At 32.0% G+C, this 22,300-nt stretch overlaps 3 protein-coding genes across 3 annotated transcripts in view; all 3 read right to left on the bottom strand.

The window, feature by feature from the left end:
• Positions 1–1,260: 1,260 nt before the first annotated feature.
• Positions 1,261–22,300, bottom strand: part of LOC133299639 (E3 ubiquitin-protein ligase BIG BROTHER-like) — a 32,748-nt gene continuing 11,708 nt past the window's right edge. Inside the window, exon 10 of the transcript XR_009749959.1 lies at positions 1,261–1,297. The gene's annotated coding sequence lies outside the window, so the exon portion shown is untranslated. The remainder of the gene's footprint in view (positions 1,298–22,300) is intronic.
• On the bottom strand, positions 1,993–3,906 carry LOC133299642 (extensin-2-like). Its single transcript, XM_061499126.1, has one exon. It carries the CDS (start codon positions 3,904–3,906, stop codon positions 1,993–1,995), a length of 1,914 nt encoding a protein of 637 aa, XP_061355110.1.
• On the bottom strand, positions 13,279–14,064 carry LOC133299643 (secreted RxLR effector protein 161-like). Its single transcript, XM_061499127.1, has one exon. It carries the CDS (start codon positions 14,062–14,064, stop codon positions 13,279–13,281), a length of 786 nt encoding a protein of 261 aa, XP_061355111.1.

A 22,300-nucleotide genomic window follows, 5' to 3' on the forward strand; every position in this document is an offset into this window, starting at 1 on the left:
ATGATGATGCACTTCTGTTGATTTAGTTCTTCTGTTCTTTTTGATTTTGTCTGTCTATTTTGTGAAGAAGAAGATGAACAAAGTAGAAATGTTGGACTAGTACGAAATGTGTCCTTTTTTTTGTGCCAAAAAAATTTTTCCGTTGGTATTTTCAACGGAATTTATTAAATAAATATTATATTATGGCTTTGTTTGTCGACGGAAAAGTAAGGAAAAAATTCCGTTGAAGTTTTCAACGGAAAAAAATTTCCGTTGCCTTTCGACGAAGGATTTTTAGACGGAAAAATTCCATTGAAAAATACATTTTCAAGAGGAATTTTCATCATTTGCAACGGAAAAAACCATTAAAAATACGAATTTTTCTAGTAATGAACATCACAAATAAATGTTGGCACTTCAATTTTCCAAAACAGATAATTTTAGCTCGTGAATTTTATGTAAAAAAGATTCCGATAGATATTCTTTATAACTCTTGACATTTATATTTTTAACGTTTTATAATTTTATTTGCATGTTACTTTTTTTAATATCTTTATATTGACTCATAAAATAGCATTTTTAAATTAATTTAATATATAGGTTTTTATTTTTGTCATTTTTAATATAAATTATTCGTGGATTCATAGAATGGTAGTTAATTCTTACAATAGTTAAATAAAAAAGATAGTATTAATGGAAGGTAAATTTGTAATTCACTTTACTCTTTACTTACTATTGTAATTACGTCCAAGCAATGAAAATGGGTTTTCTCTTTCATACTACTTCATTATTAATTAATTACTCTATTGCATCATCTTTAAAACTCTTAAACATAACCTAGGTGTAAGAGACCAATAGATACAATCCATTACAATAGATATCAGCTTAATTTTTCGTCCCTTAAAAGATCTATACATACTTTGAGCAATGTATGGATCGTAAACGTTTATTAATACAAATGTTAGCCTTCAATTAGGGCTGCGAAGATTATTTAGTATAAGGCTTAACAGCCTACACTAATGCTTTATAATATGAATCAGACTCACCGTGTGGCAGTTTAACTCACGTTTATACCATTTTATATCTAAGCTCGGGATTGTGGTCAGCTAAAAAAATAAGAGTTTTGCCATAATACAAATTATGAACAAAGTCAAGGGAAGAGAGTCGGTGAGTTCCTCTGTGGGAATGATTAATTACTTGAAAAGTTGTTTAATCAGAGAAGTAAAAGCGAGTCATAAGTACCTTTGATTATTTCCTAACAATCTAGCTTCACCAATCACCACTATTATAATTATAAAATGCTGCAAAGTCCAATGGTCTAGCACACTTGATAAGAGTTGAAAGAAAATTTTATTGAAGTTGTGAACACATGTTCATATTCCAGTCTCTGCCTTTATTATACAAGCCCTGTAGCAGCGCAGTTGATAATAAGTACGCGAAATCATAGCACACTCTGTATAAAATTATTACGAAAACGAACCATAATCCAGTACTCGAACACAAACCTGATGCATGTCCATATTCTTTATAAAACTTCGGGATTCTGACCGAAGTAGCTAGGACTACTCATTCAACTAATGTTTCCTAGATGTTGGGAAAGTGATGAATATCATATTGGCCTCTCAATCCACGTTTACGTTCAAAGCGTGCTTCTTTTTATTTTTCCTTTCAAACTGCCAGCCAAATTAAACTAATACGGATCCATTTGTAAATTGCACACGGGTTTACATATAGAGAAAGAGCAGCAGAGTATTATCATATCAAATTTTATTTTGAAGGAAATGGAAACCTAACACCAACAAATGACAAAATATGATATTATATAAAATTTGATTAAAAAAAATATTTAAACAAACTTCTGAAGTAACATTGATAAATAATGAGATAATGGGTTACATCCATAATATGGCTCTTTCTTCAGTATGGACCCTATTATTCATGAAGGATTACAAACCGCAACAATGTTGAACATAATTTAATTGAAAAAAAATTCAAATTGCGTTAATTGAAAGCTTAATACACCGGAGGTGGGGGTGAACTATAGAGGTAGGGATGATATGGTGGAGGAGGTGATGGGGATGGAGGAGGTGGGGACTTGTAAATGTAAGGAGGAGGTGGGGAAGGTGATGGAGGTGGTGGTGATTTATAGACATAAGGTGGAGGAGGTGATGGAGAAGGTGGAGGTGGAGACTTATATATGTATGGAGGAGGTGGTGAAGGAGAAGGAGGTGGTGGTGACTTATAGACATAAGGTGGAGGTGGAGAGGGAGATGGTGGAGGTGGAGATTTATAGACATATGGGGGAGGTGGTGAAGGAGATGGTGGAGGAGGAGACTTATAAATATAAGGAGGAGGTGGAGATGGAGAAGGTGGTGGTGGGGACTTATAGACATATGGTGGGGGAGGAGAAGGGGATGGTGGAGGTGGAGACTTATAAATATATGGAGGAGGTGGTGAAGGGGATGGAGGTGGTGGTGACTTGTAGACATAGGGTGGAGGAGGTGAAGGGGATGGTGGAGGCGGGGACTTGTAGATATATGGAGGAGGTGGTGAGGGGGATGGAGGTGGTGGTGACTTGTAGACATAGGGTGGAGGAGGTGACGGTGATGGTGGGGGCGGGGATTTGTAGAGATATGGAGGAGGAGGTGAGGGGGATGGAGGTGGAGGTGACTTATAAACATATGGAGGCGGTGGTGATGGAGATGGTGGGGGTGGAGACTTGTAAATATATGGAGATGGTGGTGAAGGAGATGGAGGTGGTGGTGACTTGTAAATATATGGAGGGGGTGGTGAAGGAGATGGTGGGGGAGGAGACTTATAGACATATGGAGAGGGTGGTGAAGGGGATGGAGGTGGTGGTGACTTATAAACATAAGGTGGAGGAGGTGAGGGTGATGGCGGAGGAGGAGACTTATAAACATAAGGAGGTGGTGGTGATGGAGAAGGTGGAGGTGGAGACTTGTAAATATATGGTGGTGGTGGCGAGGGAGATGGTGGAGGTGGAGACTTGTAGATATATGGAGGAGGTGGTGAAGGGGATGGAGGTGGTGGTGACTTGTAAACATAAGGTGGAGGAGGTGAGGGTGATGGTGGGGGAGGAGACTTATAAACATAAGGAGGAGGTGGTGATGGAGAAGGTGGAGGTGGAGATTTGTAAACATATGGTGGTGGAGGTGAGGGAGATGGTGGCGGTGGTGACTTGTACACATATGGTGGAGGTGGTGAAGGGGATGGTGGTGGTGGTGACTTATAAACATATGGTGGGGGAGGGGAGGGAGATGGAGGAGGAGGAGACTTATAAAAGTATGGAGGTGGTGGTGATGGAGATGGTGGTGGTGGTGACTTGTAGACATATGGTGGGGGAGGTGAAGGAGATGGAGGAGGCGGTGAATGGTAAACATATGGTGGGGGTGGTGATGGAGATGGAGGAGGAGGAGATTTATAGACATATGGAGGAGGTGGAGAAGGGGATGGAGGTGGTGGCGACTTATAGACATAAGGTGGAGGAGGTGAGGGAGATGGTGGAGGAGGAGACTTGTACACATATGGAGGGGGTGGTGAAGGAGATGGAGGAGGGGGAGACTTGTAGACATAAGGTGGTGGGGGAGAAGGAGATGGAGGCGGAGGTGATTTGTAAATATATGGAGGAGGAGGTGATGGAGATGGTGGAGGTGGAGATTTGTAGTAATATGGAGGGAACTTGTAGACATAAGGAAGAGGTGGGGATTCATAATAATATGGAGGGTGTTTGTAATAGAAGGGTGGGGTTTCTTCGTGATCATGTGGTGTTGGATTTGGGTAATAGGAGTTTGGTTGGCCTCCATAGTAAGGCTTGTTATCATCAGCAGCAACGGTGCTAGCAATTAAGCAAAATGCTACTGCATATATGAGTCGAGGCCAGTGCCTCGGCCCAGTTGAGGTTCCCATCTCTTCTTTGAACGCAGCCTTAGTCGTCCCTTGTTACTTAGAAGACTTAAGATCTATGCAATTGCTTAGCCAAGTATGGATTGTAACCCTTTTATATAGTGTTAGCCTTCAATCATATACGAGAAGATTTCTTTATTAAATGCGTTAACAGACTGGCTTAATGTTTTAAAATATATTCTAGTTTGGAGATTGTTGCACCCCACCTTTTATGCTATTTTATATTTCAACTTGAAGAAGTAGAGGGTTGGTGATAGCATGGCTGAATGAGTACTTGTTAGATTTGATCAAATATTGTAAGAGCGCGTCCAACAATCAGGTCTTACTCTTTCCATATCAGGTTAAAGCCAATTTGTGAAACAGAAGATAAAGTAAAATGCCTAGTTTGCTCGAATTATCTAATTTGTCTTTTCCTTATAATTTGCTTTGGTGCTTTTTACCAAATGGCAATAATTGGTTCAAGTGAATACTCCTTCTAAATAAATTCAGTTTTTTCTTTTTCTTAAGTTTTGAATTCTATATCTAATATTTCAGATTGAATAAGTGTTGAATTTATAAAAGTTATAATTTGTCATTATTTACTCTAGAACTTTTATTATTAACGATAAGTGAGTATGGACGTGGACATTAAATTGAAAAACAAAATTCATTATCTTATAAATTAAAAAAATGTAATTATGTTAATGTAATTTTATTCTCATATTGTCGGTGGCTTCAACGTACCAGGCGTCCTCGTCAATAGGCTAACACACTTGACAGTTGATTGTATTGAAAAAAATTCTCACCTGTTGCTTAAAAATTTGGGTTCTATTTTTCTCATGTTGTAAGAGATAATTCATTATTTGAGTTATTATTCGTGGTCTGAAATTAATGATGGCTTATGAATGTTTTTCAAAAATAAAATTACCTAAATTAAGCGTGATTGCCTCTTGATTGAAACCCAATTTAGACGTGATTGGTGACGTGTCAGGTGTTGACACATGTCACATTTTTAAACTCAGAAGCCTCTGAGTTCTGCGTTTGTGATTTAATATAAAAAATAAATCAAGATTTGATGTGTGATTTAATTTAATTTTTTTTATTTTTATTATAAAAAAATTTAGTTTGTGATTTAAATTAAAAGTAACAATTATTATTAATAAGGAAAACAAAATAAAGATTTGATTTGTGATTTAAACTCAAAAATCAATTTGAAAAATCTGTATTAATAAAGAAAATAATTAAATAAATATTCTAAATCTCTAAGGAAGAAGGAATACCTAATTTAAATTTAAATTATATTTGTGAGAAATAAAATATATCAAATGAGATGTCATTGTGTAGATCTCGAAAAGTTATGTGGAATCAAAAAAAGAATTACCTGAATTAACCCGAGTCAAAAGTTATGGCCTTCAGAAGTTTTATGATTAAATTATTATTATTTTTAGAAGAAAAAAAATGACACGTGTCAACCTTAGGTGAGAGACGCCCCATTGGGACGTCTTCCCTTAGGTGAGAGACGCCTAAATGAGGCGTCACATGTGATGCCTAAAAAAGGCGTCACATTGTGCAATAGATCCATAATTATTTCTAAAACTACAATAAATGCGTAATTATTTAATTAAAATACAATAATTAAATTTTTTTGCCTACCACAGACATATAATATGGTGGAGCTCACCATCCATTAAAAAAAAAATTGTGGCACAACTTTTTATGTGAAAACAATATGAGATAGTTATCTCTAAGTAAAATAAGACAATGATTTTCCTAAAAAAATTTATACTTTGATTTGGTATAGTTACTGCGTATCCCAGTAAAGAACTACATCAATTCTTTTTTAAAATCAAGAATTAGATCACGATTGCCTACTTTTTAAGAAACATTTAATAATTAATAACTTAAATGAAATATTTATATTTATTTAAAAAATAATAATAAATTCTTTTTGAATTGTTTTTATCATATCACATTGTGTTTTTCATTTAATGCTTAGACATTTTGTCATATCAGTGGTAAATATATTAGAGTAAGTATATGTAAAAATAATGTGATATTGGCCCTAATTAAATTATAAAAATTGTACATAGGTAGATAATGTATATTAAGTGCTATTCTCCCTTTACCGTTATTTTAATTAATCAATAAATACATTATGTGTAGACCTTAACTCGTTTTTGTTGACCTGCATATAAGCTTGCTCTAATGGATTCTTTTCTACCATGTGGCTTGGTTTGTAAACGGTAGAAAGGTAAGTGGATTGCTAAGTTCGAAAGCTCATCTATGGTTATTGTAACTCAAGAATACTAAGTCTCCGAATGTAGATTGACTGGGTAAAGGTTTCCAATATTATTTGTTTTTTAATTATTGGGTTTACTTGTAATATTATTTCATTGATTGCTTAGTTGATCTAATAGGACAAAGAAAACACGTTACTTAACAAATTGCTTGCTTGACCAATGTTTCTTCTTCATTAATTCGATTAGCCTATCTAACGGCCAGATAGATCTCTCGGGAAAAGCACCATTTTGAAATTTTTGGACAAAAGAATTGCCCGGTTAAAGCTGATTGGATAAGTTTTTCCAAAGTAATGCAGTCAAACATGTCACCTATGCTGACGGGATTAGTCCCGTCACTGATACTGACGGGACTCGTGCCACGTCAGCGCCACGTAGGCAATTCAATTACCGTAAATCTTCGGAAGACCATAACTTGTGACTCGGGTATTCAAATCAGATGATTTTTTTTTTGATTTCACATAATTTTTCGAGATCTACGGAATGATACCTCGTTTGACATATTTTATCTCCCACAAACATAGTTTGAATTTGTAACAATTGTATCACAATCACAAGAGTGTTTATTCATAAGACTATGTTTGTGGGAGATAAAATATATCAAATGAGGTGTCATTGCGTAGATCTTGAAAAGTTATGTGAAATTAAAAAAAAATCATCTGATTTGGATACCCGAATCACAAGTTATGGTCTTCCGAAAATTTACGGTAATTGGACTGCTTACGTGGCGCTGACGTGGCACGAGTCCCGTCAGTATCAGTGACGGGACTAGTCCCGTCAGCATAGGTGACATGTTTGACTGCATTACTTCGGAATAACTTATGCAATCAGCTTTAACCGGGCAATTCTTTTGTCCAAAAACTTTAAAATTGTGCTTTAGCCTAGATCTCTCTTATTTTCTTTATTGTTTTTCTTCCAATCGTATCAAATTAATTATATTAGTCAGGATCCCCTATTGTGATTTTCTATCTATGTTTTCCCATTACATTATGATTACGTAGAATGCCATGTCCTCCTGTAATTCTATAAACTAGATAAAACTTCTTTTCACTTTATTTAGTGAATTCATTATACTTTTGGATAGGATATTATGCCTACTTTTTTCATGTCTATTCTCTACCTATTCATTTCCAACATTGTTTGATTAAAATCTTAAGAAGAAAAAGAAGATGAAAATTAATTGAGAATATAATATAATGGTATTGGAGTAAATATAATAAGTATAAAAAAAGATATAGTTGTTAGAAATATTAAGAATCAATTATAATGTTAAAAGGATTTTATTATAATTATAATATTAAGATTCTTGATATCACCCATTAAACGTTATATGGCCCAATTAGTTACTGATACACTTAATCTCAATCATTGATTTGATTTGGTATATGATGGACTTACCAGATTATGAGTTATGGAATATATATATATATATATATATATATATATATATATATATATATATATATATATATTGGGGATGGTCCTCTTTCCCCTTCTACCCTAATGTCATTCTCTCCATCAGAATACATATCAAAGTAAAGAAGGCTTAGAGAAATAAACTACCTTAATACAATTGCTCACAAGACGATGATTGTTGTTAATCCTTCATCATTGTTTCCGGGTATGTCTTTATCTCTTATGTGTATGTGAAAATCATGTATTCCCAAGATCCTTTATCATGTTCTTATATTATGATTTATGAACACGATATATTATGCAAACTAACATGTGGTATCAGAGAAAGGTTTATTTGATTTGATATATTTATTTGATATATATTACAAATTGATTTGACATTTAAATTGATTAAAGAATCAACTTATTATTTTCGAGTCATGGTTTCATGGATTTGAAATACTGTCTAAATTTATAATTATATATGATGGGATATTAATTCCATAATAGATTATGATTGCATATGTAAGTACGTTGATAAGTTTATGAAAAATGTGCATTGTTTATGTTATGAATAATGCGGTATATATTTATGGGCATGATTTCCGCTGCTGCTGAATGAATTTTTTATTTATTTATTTATATATATTATTATATGTATACAGTAATGAATTTGAAATGTGATAGTGATTGGATTAAAATTGAATGTAAAATTTTAATCCTATAAATATTAAAATAAATAAATGCATTGTTTATGTTATGAATAATGCGGTATGTATAATGGCATGATTTTTCGCTGCTGCTGAATGAATTTATTTATTTATTTATTTTGTATGGGCATTAGTATGAAGATTTGCATCATTTATGTTTATAACAAAAATTACAATATGTATATTTGAAGTATGGATTGTAAGGTCTTATATACACTTATTGTTAATTTTTATTGATGCAACATATTGTGATTATGAAATGAAATTTATATGTTAGCCATTTTCACACATTATGTTATAGTTTGTTAGTCATCAAAGTGGTCAAACTAATAGTGTGTAGATAACATAAAAGTTATTTATTTGTAAGCATTATGGTTATAGTTTGTTAGTCACCAAAGTGGCAAAACTAGAATGTTATCGCATGCATAAAATTGTCATTTATCCATGTACTTATGAAATACCAATTACTGATATTGGATAAACTGACGTTGCTAATTATTATAAATGAGAGATTTACCCAAAGGTGAATCATATTATATAATTAGTGACATTATGTGGCAAATTAATATTTTGATTAAATATATTTTGATTATCCAAAGATAATGGATATATTTAGTTGAAAAATATTTTGTCTATTAATGTTCAGTTATTTGCTTATGATGAGTATATTGTAGTATCTACTCAAAGGAGTGCTACTTTGTGCTTGTATAATTTTATTTGAATCACTACTTAATGTTGTTTATAATGTTGGATTTAAGAGTAACATAGAGAATGAGAATTTTGCTTTCTTGTGGCATAAAAGATTGGGTCATGTATCAAAAGAAAGAATAATAAGATTGGTGAAGAATGATATTTTGCTAAATTTAGATTTTACTGATCTTGAATTATGTGTGGATTGCATTAAGGGAAAGGAAACCAAACATAATAAGAAAGATGCCACAAGAAGCACCCAGCTTCTAGAAATTATACACACTAATATTTGTGGACCTATGGACACTCCAGCTTTCAATGGAGAAAAGTATTTCATTACCTTTATTGATGATTTTTCACATTATGGTTACATCTATTTGCTTCATGAAAAATCTCAATCTGTAAATGTCCTAGAGACATTCATTAAGGAGGTTGAGTGACAGTCAGATAAAAAGGTGAAAATCGTAAGGTCAGATACAGGTGGTGAATATTATGGTAAATATAATGAGTCAGGACAATGTCCAAGTCCATTTGCAAAATTCCTCAAAGAGCATGGCATATGTGCGCAGTATACTATGCCAGGCACACCACAAAAAAATGGTGTGGCGGAAAGGCGTGACCGGACATTAATGGATATGGTCAGGAGCATGATAAGTAACTCCTCATTACCCAAAAAAAATTGTGGACTTATGCGCTTAAAAGTGCGACCTACTTGCTGAATAGGATTCCTAGTAAGGCAGTTCAAAAGACTCCTTTAAATTGTGGACAGGAAGAAAACCTAGCTTAAGGCACCTGCATGTTTGGGGTTGCCCAGCTGAAGCAAGGATTTATAATCCACATGATTGAAAGTTAGACTCTCGAACGATTAGTGAATACTTTATTGGTTATCCTGAGAAGTACAAAGGTATGTATTTTATTGTCTGAACCATAGTCCAAGAATTATGGAAACTGGTAATGCAAGATTCATTGAGAACTCCGAAGCTAGTGGGAGTTCTAAAAGGGAAATTATGGAAATATAGGAGACTGAGGTAAATGTTTCATTGCCTATAATTGTTACCCCATCTACTAAATTCCCTAATGTTGTTCCAGTTGTTGTAGAATAAGATGACAACACTGAACAACATTTGAATGAAGAAGTACTCCCAGTAGATGCTAACTTGCAGAATGCTAATGCACAAGAACCAGATGAAATAGAATTAAGAAGATCCCAAAGTGAACGTAGGCCAGCTATTTCGAATGATTATGTGGTTTACCTGCAAAAGTCAGATTATGACATTGGAATCAATAAAGATCCAGTTTCATTTTCACAAGCCATAGAAAGTATAAAATCCGATAAACGGATTGAAGCTATGAAAGAATATCTAAAATCCATGGATCAGAATGATGTCTAGGATCTCGTTAAATTACCTGAAGGTTCCAAAAGATTCGGTTGTAAGTGGGTCTTTAAGAAGAAACGCGACTCTAATGGTAATATCGAACAATATAAAGCTAGACTTGTTGTCAAGGGTTATACTCAGAAAGATGGCATTGATTATAAAGAGACATTTTCACCTGTCTCGAAAAAGGATTCATTGAGGATAATTATGGCATTGGTGGCTCATTATGATTTAGAGCTACATCAAATGGATGTGAAAACAGCCTTTCTTAATGGTGACTTAGAGGAGGAAGTTTATATGGATCAACCTGAAGGTTTTTCCATGGAAAGTGAAAGAAAATTAGTGTGTAAACTCAAGAGGTCAATATATGGACTTAAGCAAGCATCCTAACAATGGTATATCAAGTTCAATACCATTATTACATCTTTTGGATTTGAGAAAAACACTGTTGATCGGTGTATTTACCAAAAGATCAGTGGGAGTAAGTTTGTTTTCTTAGTTTTTTATGTTGACGACATCTTAATTGCTGCAAATGATTTGAGTATATTGCGTGAGACTAAAGATTTTCTCTCAAAGAATTTTGAAATGAAAGATATGGGAAATGCGTCCTATGTGATTGGAATAGAAATATTCTGTGATCGATCACAAGGATGTTGGGACTATCTCAGAAAGGATATATTGAGAAAATTTTAGAGAGATTTAATATGAGTAAATGGTCACCTTGGGTTGTTCCTGTATAGAAAGGTGATAAATTTAATCTCATGCAATGTCCAAAGAATAATGTTGAACGGAAAGAGATGGAATCAATTCCATATGTGTCTGTTGTAGGCAGCTTAATATATGCTCAACCCTGTACTCGGTCGGATATCATGCTCATGTACAAAAGGTCCAATGAATTAGAAGTAATTGGATATACTGATTCAGATTTTGGTGGATGTCTTGATAGTAGAAAGTCAACCTTTGGCTACTTGTTTATGTTTGCTCAAGGAGCCATATCATGGAAAAGTGCAAAACAAACTATCGTTGCTTCATCCACTATGGAGGCAGAATTTGTGGCATGTTTTGATGCCATAACTCATGCATTATGGCTGCAGAACTTTATTTCAGGGCTTGTGGTTGTCAACACCATTAGCAGGCCGCTGAAAATTTACTGTGATAATTCTGCAGCAATATTCTTCTCTAAGAACAAAAGATACTCTAAAGGTGCCAAACGTATAGAGTTAAAGTATTTTTCCGTTAAAGAGGAGGTTCAAAAACAGAATGTCAATTATGCACATCAGAACTGAACACATGATGACAGACCCTTTGACGAAAGGGTTACAACCAAAGCTATTTAAAGAACATGTTGAAAGTGTGGGCCTTGGTTGTATTAAAGATTATTGATATGTGACACTCTGAGCTCACCTATGTGTTTCTGACATACATTATGTTTCCTTGTTATTTTATGGTTGTATACACATTATGAATTTTGACAAGGAAGTCTTTGGAAGACATTATGTGGACCATTATGTTTCCTATATTGTGAATTTTATATGATGGATTGTTGGTGTTGTAGTATATGGAAGGGAATGTACTGAATTAATAGCGCACTACCGCCATAACTCACACTTGACAATTTATCTTTTATGATGACTAACATTAGATATGCATGTATATTAAGATTAATCGGGCCAAGCGGGAGAATGTTAGAAATATTAAGAATCAATTATAATGTTAAAAGGATTTTTAATAATTATAATATTAAGATTCTTGATATTACTCATTAAACGTTATATGACCCAATTAATTACTGATACACTTAATCTCAATCATTGATTTGATTTGGTATATGATGGACTTACCAGATTATGAGTTATGAATATATATATATATATATATATATATATATATATATATATATATATATATATATATATATTAGGGATGATCCTCTCTCCCCTTCTACCCTAATGTCATTATATCCATCAGAATACATATCAAAGTAAAGAAGGCTTAGAGAGATAAACTACCTTAATACAATTGCTCACAAGACGATGATTGTTGTTAATCCTTCATCATTGTTTTCGGGTATGTCTTTATCTCTTATTTGTATGTGGAAATCATGTATTCCCAAGATCATTTATCATGTTCTTATATTATGATTTTCACATACACATAAGAGATAAAGACATACCCGGAAACAATGATGAAGGATTAACAGCAATGATGAAGGATTATGCAAACAATGATGAAGATAAAGATATATTATGCAAACAATGATAAAGGATTAACATCAGTCATCGTCTTGTGAGCAATTATATTAGTGTAGTTTCTCTCTCTAAGCCTTCTTTTCTTTGATATGTATTCTGATGGAGAGAATGACATTAGGGTAGAAGGGGAGAGAGGACCATCCCTAATATATATATATATATATATATATATATATATATATATATATATATATATATATATCATAACTCATAATCTGGTAAGTCCATCATATACCAAATCAAATCAATGATTGAGATTAAGTGTATCAGTAATTAATTGGGCCATATAACGTTTAATGGATAATATCAAGAATATTAATATTTTAATTATAATAAAATCCTTTTAACATTATAATTGATTCTTAATATTTCTAACATTCTCCCACTTGGCCCGATTAATCTTAATATACATGCATCTCTAATGTTAGTCATCATAAAAGATAAATTGTCAAGTGAGTTATGGCGGTAATGCGCTATTAATTCAATACATTCCCTTCCATATACTACAACACCAACAATCCATCATATAAAATTCATAATATAGGAAACATAATGGTCCACATAATTAATGTCTTGCAAAGACTTCCTTGTCAAAATTCATAATGTATATACAACCATAAAATAACAAGGAAATATAATGTATGTCAGAAACACATAGGTGAGCTCAGAGTGTCATACATCAATAATCTTTAATACAACCAGGGCCTATACTTTCAACATGTTCTTTAAATAGCTTTGGTTGTAACCCTTTCGTCAAGGGGTCTGTCATCATGTGTTCAGTTCTGATGTGTATAATTGACACTCTTTGTTTCTGAACCTCCTCTTTAACGGAAAAAAACTTTAACTCTATACGTTTGGCACCTTTAGAGTATCTTTCGTTCTTAGAGAAGAATACTGCTGCAGAATTATCACAGTAAATTTCCAGCGGCCTGCTAATGGTGTCGACAACCACAAGCTCTGAAATAAAGTTCAGAAGCCATAATGCATGAGTTGTGGCTTCAAAACATGCCACAAATTCTGCCTCCATAGTGGATGAAGCCATGATAGTCTGTTTCGCACTTTTCCATGATATGGCTCCTTGAGCAAACATAAACAAGTAGCCAAAGGTTGACTTTCTACTATCAAGACATCCACTAAAATCTGAATCAGTATATCCAATTACTTCTAATTCATTGGACCTTTTGTATATGAGCATGTGATCCTTCGTGCCTTGAAGGTATCTTAAAACTTTCTTTGCAGCTTTCCGATGTTCCATTCCTGGATTACTTTGATATCTTCCCAACATCCCAACCGCAAAACTGATATCCGGCCGAGTACATGTTTGAGCATACATTAAGCTGCCCACAACAGAGACATATGGAATTGATTCCATCTCTTTCCATTCAACATCATTCTTTGGACTTTGCATGAGATTAAATTTATCACCTTTCTGTACAGGAACAACCTCAGGTGAGCATTTACTCATATTAAATCTCTCTAGAATTTTCTCAATATATCCTTTCTGAGATAGTCTCAACATCCTTGTGATCGATACCGAAATATTTCTATTCCAATCACATAGGACGCATTTCCCATATCTTTCATTTCAAAATTCTTTGAGAAAAAATCTTTAGTCTCACGCAATATACTCAAATCATTTGCAGCAAGTAAGATGTCGTCAACATAAAGAACTAAAAAAACAAACTTACTCCCACTGATCTTCTGGTAAATACATCGATCAACAGTGTTTTCCTCAAATCCAAAAGATGTAATAATGGTATTGAACTTGATGTACCATTGTCGGGAAGTTTGCTTAAGTCCATATATTGACCTCGTGAGTTTACACACTAATTTTCTTTCACTTTCCATGGAAAAACCTTCAGGTTGATCCATATAAACTTCCTCCTCTAAGTCACCATTAAGAAATGTTGTTTTCACATCCATTTGATGTAGCTCTAAATCATAATGAGCCATCAATGCCATAATTACCCTTAATGAATCCTTTTTCGAGGTAGTGAAAGTGTCTCTTTATAATCAATGCCATCTTTATGAGTATAACCCTTGACAACAAGTCTAGCTTTATATCGTTCGATATTACCATTAGAGTCGCGTTTCTTCTTAAAGAACCACTTACAACCGAATCTTTTGGAACCTTCAGGTAATTTGACGAGATCCTAGACATCATTTTGATCCATGGATTTTAGATATTCTTTCATAGCTTCAATCCGTTTATCGGATTTTATACTTTCTATGGCTTGTGAAAATGAAATTGGATCTTTATTGATTCCAATGTCATAATCTGACTTTTGCAGGTAAACCACATAATCATTCGAAATAGCTGGCCTACGTTCCCTTTGGGATCTTCTTAATTCTATTTCATCTGGTTCTTGCGCATTAGCATTCTGCAAGTTAGCATCTACTGGGAGTACTTCTTCATTCAAATGTTGTTCAGTGTTGTCATCTTATTCTACAACAACTGGAACAACATTAGGGAATTTAGTAGATGGGGTAACAATTATAGGCAATGAAACATTTACCTCAGTCTCCTTTATTTCCATAATTTCCCTTTTAGAACTCCCACTAACTTCGCAGTTCTCAATGAATCTTGCATTATCAGTTTCCATAATTCTCGGACTACGGTTCAGACAATAAAATACATATCCTTTGTACTTCTTAGGATAACAAATAAAGTATTCACTAATCGTTCGAGAGTCTAACTTTCGTTCATGTGGATTATAAATCCTTGCTTTAGCTGGGCAACCCCAAACATGTAGGTGCCTTAAGCTAGGTTTTCTTCCTGTCCATAATTTAAAAGGAGTCTTTTGAACTGCCTTACTAGGAATCCTATTCAGCAAGTAGGTTGCACTTTTAAGCGCATAAGTCCACAATTTTTTTTTTGGGTAATGAGGAGTTACTTATCATGCTCATGACCATATCCATTAATGTCCGGTCACGCCTTTCCGCCACACCATTTTTTTGTGGTGTGCCTGGCATAGTATACTGCGCACATATGCCATGCTCTTCGAGGAATTTTGCAAATGGACTTGGACATTGTCCTGACTCATTATATTTACCATAATATTCACCACCTCTATCTGACCTTACGATTTTCACCTTTTTATCTAACTACCACTCAACCTCCTTAATGAATGTCTCTAGGACATTTACAGATTGAGATTTTTCATGAAGCAAATAGATGTAACCATAATGTGAAAAATCATCAATAAAGGTAATGAAATACTTTTCTCCATTAAAAGCTGGAGTGTCCATAGGTCCACAAATATCAGTGTGTATAATTTCTAGAAGCTGGGTGCTTCTTGTGGTATCTTTCTTATTATGTTTGGTTTCCTTTCCCTTAATGCAATCCACACATAATTCAAGATCAGTAAAATCTAAATTTGGCAAAATATCATTCTTCACCAATCTTATTATTCTTTCTTTTGATACATGACCCAATCTTTTATGCCACAAGAAAGCAAAATTCTCATTCTCTATGTTACGCTTAAATCCAACATTATAAACAACATTAAGTAGTGATTCAAATAAAATTATACAAGCACAAAGTAGCACTCCTTTGGTAGATACTACAATATAGTCATCATAAGCAAATACCAGAACATTAATAGACAAAATATTTTTCAACTAAATATATCCAATATCTTTGGATAATCAAAACATATTTAATCAAAATATTAATTTGCCACATAATGTAACTAATTATATAATATGATTCACCTTTGGGTAAATCTCTCATTTATAATAATTAGCAACGTCAATTTATCCAATTTATATCAGTAATTGATATTTCATAAGTACATGGATAAATGACAATTTTATGCATGCGATAACATTCTAGTTTGGCCTCTTTGGTGACTAAAAAACTATAACCATAATGCACACAAATAAATATAGATAAATGATAATTTTATGCATACGATATCATTCTAGTTTGGCCACTTTGGTGACTAACAAACTATAACCATAATGCACACAAATAAATAACTTTTATGTTATCTACACACTATTAGTTTGGCCACTTTGGTGACTAACAAACTATAACATAATGTGTGAAAATAACTAACAGATCAATTTCATTTCGTAATCACAATATGTTGCATCAATAAAAATTAACAATAAGTATATATAAGACCTTACAATCCATACTTAAAATATACATATTGTACTTTTTATTTTATTTTTTATAAACATAATTGGTGCAAATCTTCATACTAATGCCCATATAAAAAAATAAAAATAAATAAATAAATTCAGCAGCAGTGAAAAATCATGCCCATAAATACATACTGCATTATTCATAACATAAACAATGCATTTATTTATTTATTTTAACACTTATAGGATTAAAATTTAACATTCAATTTTAATCCAATCACTAACACATTTCAAATTCATTACTGTATATATATAATAATATATATAAATAAAAAATTCATTCAGCAGCAGCAGAAATCATGCCCATAAATACATACCGCATTATTCATAACATAAACAATGGACATTTTTCATAAACTTATCAACGTACTTACATACGCAATCATAATCTATTATGGAATTAATATCTCATCATATATAATTATAAATTTAGACAGTATTTCAAATCCATGAAACCATGACCCGAAAATGATAAGTTGATTCTTTAATCAATTTAAATGTCAAATCAATTTGTAATATATATCAAATCAAATCAAAATCTTACCTATTTTGACCTAGTTATATATATCTATATATGTATACAAACCATCGTACGTAATAGTATTTACATCATTTATGTTGACGACATCTAAATTGAATTTAACATATAACCATTTTGTTATATACAGCCGAACATTATCGAGAGAAAGCAAAACTAATCAATCATAATTCTAAGCAAAACTAATGGACACAAAATTGTATACATCGTTTCCGTAAAGCATAATAGGCACAATTTTTGTCCTTTTGTGAATTGGCAAAGATAAGATTTGGATTCAGAAACAGTAATTTGCAAAAATATGACGTGTATTCAGAAACATGAAATCATGGAATCATATTAAAAATCATTAGGGAAAAACATAAATTTAAGAAACCTTAACCTTTCAAAAAAATCAAGAATACGATCATAATCATACATGGAAAAACATGAATTCCTCAACCTTGCTCTGATACCACATGTTAGTTTGCATAATATATCTTGTTCATAAATCATAATATAAGAACATGATAAAGGATCTTGAGAATACATGATTTTCACATACACATTAGAGATAAAGACATACTCGGAAACAATGATGAAGGATTAACAACAGTCATCGTCTAGTGATCAATTATATTAGGGTAGTTTCTCTCTCTAAGCCTTCTTTACTTTGATATGTATTCTGATGGAGAGAATGACATTAGGGTAGAAGGGGAGAGAGGACCATTCCTAATATATATATATATATATATATATATATATATATATATATATATATATATATATATATATATATATATATATTTCATAACTCATAATCTGGTAAGTCTATCATATCCCAAATCAAATCAATGATTAAGATTAAGTGTATCAGTAATTAATTGGGCCATATAACGTTTAATGGGTAATATCAAGAATCTTAATATTATAATATAATAAAATTCTTTTAATATTATAATTGATTCTTAATATTTCTAACACTTATTCTTTTCCCACGTGTTCACATTTTTTCTCCGCGTACACCTAGTATGATGAATAATAGGTTTTATATTTGTTATTTTAGAGGAAAGTTAATGTGTATTCCTACACAAACAATAAGAAAGAGAGAGAAAGTGAGACGATGAAGGAGAAATAAAAAGACAATGTGGACCCCACTTGAAATTGTCTCTACAGAATTCTTTTCCCTCATCGCTACAAGAAAAAATCTTATTAGTGACAAAATTTTATGAAATTTTGTCACAAATTCTTGCGTCGCAAGTTTATTTGTGACGAAATTTGATTAGTTGTGTCGAAAATTGTCATTTGTGACAAAATTTATGACGAAATTTTTTGTCACAAATAAACTTTTTTCTTGTAGTTGTAACATATGACAATCGACAATCCTTTAAATAATGCATGGGAAGATGCAAATCTACAGCAAAAACGAATGATTCATTAATGGGTCCCCAACTTCTTCTTTGATTGCAAAAGGATTTTTTTGCGACAACAATTAATATTATTCTTACTAACAAGACATAGTGTTAATTAATTGCTGCAAAAAATATTTTCTCTTATAAAAGAAGAAGTACATTTCCCTTCATTAATTAGATCAAATTGAAAATATGTATCCCCACACCATTCATTATTGCAATATATTGCCTTTAACAATTGACCAAAGTGAAGGATATATATATATATATATATATATATATATATATATATATATATATATATATATATATATATATATGGGTTTGATGTTTGTCATTTTAAATGACATAAGTTATGTCATTTTAGGAGAGATAGACACAAGAAAAAGAAATCATGGGAGAGAAAAAGTTGGTGGTTTTTTTTAATTTAAATTTTAAATAAAAAATTTATTTTGTATCTATCTCTCTCTTAAAATGACAAACATTTTTTCCTATATATATATATGATAAAATCATTTCTGCAGCCGCTTTACATACTGCAATGACAAGTATATGGTTATGATTTCCCATATTTAATGCTTTCATCCTTTGTATGGTTATGATTTCCCGCATTTAATGCTTTCAAGTATATATATGACAAGTATTTAATTGTTGCACGTACAGCAGCTGCAGAAATGTAAATCCCTAATATATATATATATATATATATATATATATATATATATATATATATATATGTGTGTATATATATATATATGGGACAAAATATCTATCTAATTTTTTTTATGTCTACCTTACTTACTCATTTTTAATTGTTAGATCTGAATCTCAACTAACCATTGATTTTCGTCAAATTTTGAAATTTGACACCAAATCCTAACTGTTGATTTTCGTCAATTAACGGTTATCATTTATTGAGAATCAAACTTATTAATTAATAATTAATTCTCAATAAATGATAACCGTTAATTGACGTAAATCAACAGTTAGGATTTGGTGTCAAATTTCAAAATTTGAAAATGATTTTATTCTTATATATATATATATATAGGGGATAAATATTTCTGCAGCTACTTTAGATAAGATTATCTACATTTACCTTTTATAACTATGTACTACCAATAGTACATAATTATAATATTAATTCTTTTTTTATATATATAGTGGGTAAACATTTCTACAAATACTTTATATAAGGTTATCTACAGCTACCGCTTATAACTATGTACTACCGGTAATACATACTTATAATATTAAAATTGTTTTTTTTTCTCTTCTCTCCTCAGTTACACACATATATATATATAGGAAAATGATCCGTTTACAAATTTTTTTACAAATTACACTAAATATGACCGGTCATACTTAAATAGTTTGTAAACAAAAAATTTATAAATATAACCTCCGTGATTAAAAATTTTAAAACAAGTTTCAATTTTGGGTCTTTTGAAACAGCCTGATTCTCGATGTCTCGTAAGCGGGGAGCAATGTAATTCGCAGGGGCCTAACATCGGAAAACTTCGAAAGTCATGATGCCATGGATTCTTCATAGATAGACAAAAAACCAACAACCATAATAATAATAATAATAATAATAATAATAATGGATTAGTGTTTGTCTTTTTAAAGGAATAAAATTATGTTATTTTAGTCAAATTATTATGTTTTATAATGAGAGAACTAGAAATTATGGTAGGAGAAAGTGAGAGATTTTTTTAATTTAAATATTAAATAAAAAATAATGATCTTAACTAAAATGATTATATTTAAAAGGATAAATATTTTTTCATAATAATAATATACCAGTTACATGCTGGAGTTTCAGGTAGTATACTCCGTTTCTTAGAAGTTTCATGTAGTAAAAAAAAAGCAATTTACTTGGTTTATTTGTGTAAAAACATTTTTGTAAACACAGTTGAAACTGTATGGTAAAATTAACTTTTTTTAAGGATGTAAATGGAGAGGTCAGACTAGGCTAAATAAATATTTTGAGGGTTTTAACCTAATGAAAGCTATAAATTGTGAGGTTAGTCTATATTTAAAAATTAAAAAACTTAACTTAAGTTTATTAACCTATTTAAGTCTATTTAACTTTCAATATCTATCGATAACACAAAAAAATAAACAAAATAAAATTATTTTACCAACTAAATATTTATTTTATTTAAAATAAATAATTCAATACAGGCTAACCTGTAAGCATGTATACCATGCCTTATAAAATAATTCATTCAGGTAAAACTTTGGAGAATCGTTGTTCTACTTTTTGACTGCCTAGTGTCCAATCATATAAACTGTGCAGTATTATCCTACTAGTCTACTACCCATACGGAAGATAAGAAGAAGAAGAAGTTTTGACTTGAATGGGACATTCAGAATTCGCATGCTTTTAGAAGGTACCAGTGAAGCCCAGATATGGCAAAGTGGGCTCAGCTTCGCGGGCCAACTCGCCTCGTCTGTTAAACTGGATGGGGCGGACTGAGTTTTTCAACCTATCTCAAAAACAGGACGGGACGGGCTTATTTTTTGGCGGATTGATGGCGAGCATAGATGGGCCGAGGCGGGTCAATGTAAAATAAGCTCGGGTTGGTGGGTCAACCCACCCAACCCGCCAAACGGGAGAGTTGAGTTTTTCAGTCCACTTTCAAAAACGGGGCGAGACGAGCTGACTCATTTTTTGACAGGTTGATGGCGGAGTAGGACGGGACAGGGCGGGCCACCCACTTTGTCATCCCTAATCACTAGGAAACAGCAATAACAATCCAATCAATCGTCCATGTAATAAAAACGAGACAAAGGTTTACATTGCGTTTAATAGAGGAGAAATTTTTTTTATTCAAGAATCTCAATTTTCATAAATATGATGAAAATATTCAGTTTACGATAATATCCAAAAATTAAAAATTTAGAAAAATTTAATTTCCTGAAAATCCTTTGCGTTTAATAGAGGAGAAATTTTTTTTATTCAAGAATCTCAATTTTCATAAATATGATGAAAATATTCAGTTTACGATAATATCCAAAAATTAAAATTTAGAAAAATTTAATTTCCTGAAAATCTTAAAAAATACCTTATACCAAACATCCGCGGACTGTCCAACAGAATCCTGCGAGCTTGGGACTTACCATTAGAAATTTGGTTCCCAAATCTACCTAGTTAGTTGCAACTTTAGTCATGGTCAAATAGTTAAAAACGAGATTTTATTTAAAAATAAAAGAGAATAAAAAATTATAAAACATAAAATCATAACATAAAAAAATTAAAAGCACTTGAAATATTAATAAAATATTTTTCATAAAAAAAATTATAAAAACATAATAATAAATCAAAATTTTAACTATTATAATCACAATAGCTCAATGTTGTTTTCTTCAATATTTTATTTCCAGTTCTCCATAGTCTTTGTTTAATATAATTATGAGCATATAGTACATATATATTTAATTTCCTACTATTGCAATTATTGCAGATGGAACGTCTGATCGTTTGACATGGTAACGCCTCCTTTCTCACCAGCTAAGAAAGATTAATGCCGTACCATATTGTTTGCTTAAGTTTTGTTGTGTTTAGAGGGAGGCACACAAGGACGATTAGTATATACAACTTGGAAACTTAATGCAAT

The sequence above is a fragment of the Gastrolobium bilobum genome, unplaced genomic scaffold, assembly GCF_033153095.1.
Source record: "Gastrolobium bilobum isolate Gb01-03AN ecotype WA unplaced genomic scaffold, APGP_CSIRO_Gbil_v1 utg4283, whole genome shotgun sequence".
Lineage (NCBI taxonomy): Eukaryota > Viridiplantae > Streptophyta > Magnoliopsida > Fabales > Fabaceae > Gastrolobium > Gastrolobium bilobum.

Coding starts and splice junctions, on each gene's coding strand:
- LOC133299642 (XM_061499126.1), bottom strand. CDS start 3,906: ATGGGAACCTCAACTGGGCCGAGGCACTGGCCTCGACTCATATATGCA.
- LOC133299643 (XM_061499127.1), bottom strand. CDS start 14,064: ATGAGTAAATGCTCACCTGAGGTTGTTCCTGTACAGAAAGGTGATAAA.